Source organism: Tupaia chinensis, unplaced genomic scaffold, assembly GCF_000334495.1.
Source record: "Tupaia chinensis unplaced genomic scaffold, TupChi_1.0 Scaffold000496_1, whole genome shotgun sequence".
Taxonomy (NCBI): domain Eukaryota; kingdom Metazoa; phylum Chordata; class Mammalia; order Scandentia; family Tupaiidae; genus Tupaia; species Tupaia belangeri.
In genome coordinates, this window is record NW_006160008.1 from 340,948 (window position 1) to 343,004 (window position 2,057).

At 53.1% G+C, this 2,057-nt stretch overlaps 1 protein-coding gene across 1 annotated transcript in view; it reads right to left on the reverse strand.

Moving 5' to 3' along the window:
• Positions 1 to 1,022: 1,022 nt before the first annotated feature.
• CACNG2 (calcium voltage-gated channel auxiliary subunit gamma 2) overlaps positions 1,023 to 2,057 on the reverse strand; it is a 134,805-nt gene continuing 133,770 nt past the window's right edge. The window contains exon 4 of the mRNA XM_006156513.3: positions 1,023 to 1,732. Within this exon, the coding sequence (XP_006156575.1) occupies positions 1,197 to 1,732 (536 nt within the window). The 3' untranslated portion in view covers positions 1,023 to 1,196. The remainder of the gene's footprint in view (positions 1,733 to 2,057) is intronic.

Here is a 2,057-nt window from a genome sequence, read left to right on the forward strand (position 1 = left end):
TCTGTGGTTTTTTTATTAAAAAAAAATCACCACTTGTTTTTCCTTTTTCTTTTGTAAAAAGAAACCTTTTTGCAGTGTCATTGTTGGACCCACTAGGCCCCTAGGGGGCATCAGTGAGTCCAAGGACCCCCAAAGGGTCAATGAACCCCCTTCCCAGGGGACTGGGGGCCTATAAGTCTGGGGGGGTTTCACTATCACCCCAGGGTCAGCAGGTGGCCCTGGGGTGAGGGGTGGTGAGGGAGAGCTGCTTTATGTCCCCTGGGGGGTGGACATCTCCTGGCCCCAAGGATGGAGGCTTGGGGGTAGTGACCCCAAAAGGCTCACCCTGAGGATTCCGGGGTTCCCGGCACCTCGGGAAGCCACTGGCTGCGCTTTCCCTTTCCTCAAGGCCTAGGAAGTCATCACAGTGGGTTAGGACCATTAAGGACTGGGAACAGGGCAGGCAAGCCCCAAGTGTACCCCTCTCCAGGCACCTAACAGGAGGTACCTCGTACTTGAGATGCCTGGAGTCTACAGTTACCCCGTTGATGCTGGGGGCAGCTGGCTCTTGAGCCACTGAGCTTTCCCAGCAGTCCTGGGCACCCACCCAGGGGCTCGCCTGGCCCCCTGGGCCCCGGCATCTCTACCCCCCACTCTCCCCGGGAGGCAGGGCCTGCTGGGGGGTTAAAGGGAACAGAAAAGTAACTCTCCCGGCGTTAAAAAAAAAAAAAAAAAGCAACACAAAACCCTGATAAATACAAAGGACATTCCCCTTCCTTTCTGTTCCTTCTCATTTTTTGCTTTAACGTTATCTGGCTCCCTTTTATTTTTTCATTTAAATTGGTTTTTATTAAATGTTAAAATAATGGTACATGGGAAATCATGCATTTGCTTTTAGATTTATTTTCTATTTTTAATTTTTTATCCCTCTCGCTTTTTTAAAGTTTGTTTTTCTTCCTTTGTTTCTAGTTTTTCACATTTTCTGTTGTTTTGCTTAGTTGTTCCTCTTATATTTGTTTTTTTTTTTTTTAAATTTACTTGTTACATTTTTCTCTTTTTTTGTTTTTTGTTTTTTTGTTTGTTTGTTTGTTTTTGCTTTTGGAAGGTCTCCCCATGGATTGGATCCCTCGCCCTCCCCCCACCCCGGCTCCAGCTCCTCCGCGTGGTCGCACCCTCCTCCCTGCCCGCCCACGTGGCGCTGGCGAGGCCCGGCGTTTTCATACGGGGGTGGTCCGGCGGTTGGCTGTGTTGGAGTGCAGAGAGTCCTTGTTGTCCTTCGGGATACAGTTGTGAACTTGAAGGAAGCTGTTATCCCTGTCGGAGTTGTAGGTGGCGGTGGGCGTGGTGGCGGCCTTCAGGGGGTCCCTGCTGAGGGTGTACATGGAGATCTCCGTGGACGGCAGGGTGTTGAAGCCCTTGATGCCCACGGGGGAGGCGTCCCTGGAGTGTGAGGGCTCCGTGGAGCGCGAGCTGGAGCGGCTGCGGCGCTGGTAGCGGTAGCGGTAGCTGGGGATGCGGGTGATGGCCGAGGCCTGGAGGTAGTCCGTGGCGCGGGCCGTGGCCCGCAGCTGTTTGTGCCGGTCGATGAACATGTGCACGGCCAGCACCCCGACCATCTCGGCGATGATGAAGGACAGGGCCCCGAAGTAGAAGGACCAGCCGTACGAGTAGCTGTTCTTTTTGGAGTCGCTCTTGGAGGGGTCCCCGGCGTTGGCAGATATGTACACTATGATGCCAATGATGTTACTCAGACCTGGGGGTATGGAGTAGGGGATGGATCAGAGGGAAGAGAGGTTAGTTCCCAGAGAGGGCGTTAGCTGCTGGGCAGGATTACGGGATGCTGGATGGGCCTTCGCTAGTCCTGCATTTTCCTGATAAGCAGGTTGGTACAGAGGCTGTTGGACGTTCACCTTAATATATATTTTTGAAATTTTGTGGGACCAGCAGTTAGCGTAATGGCTATGTCGCTGGACTCCCATGTAGTCGACCGCGGTTCGCGTCCCAGACCCCGTGGCTTAAACTCATGCCGGGCGTGTGTGCGTGCATGCCCAAGATCCCGAGAGGAGAATGGAGGAGAA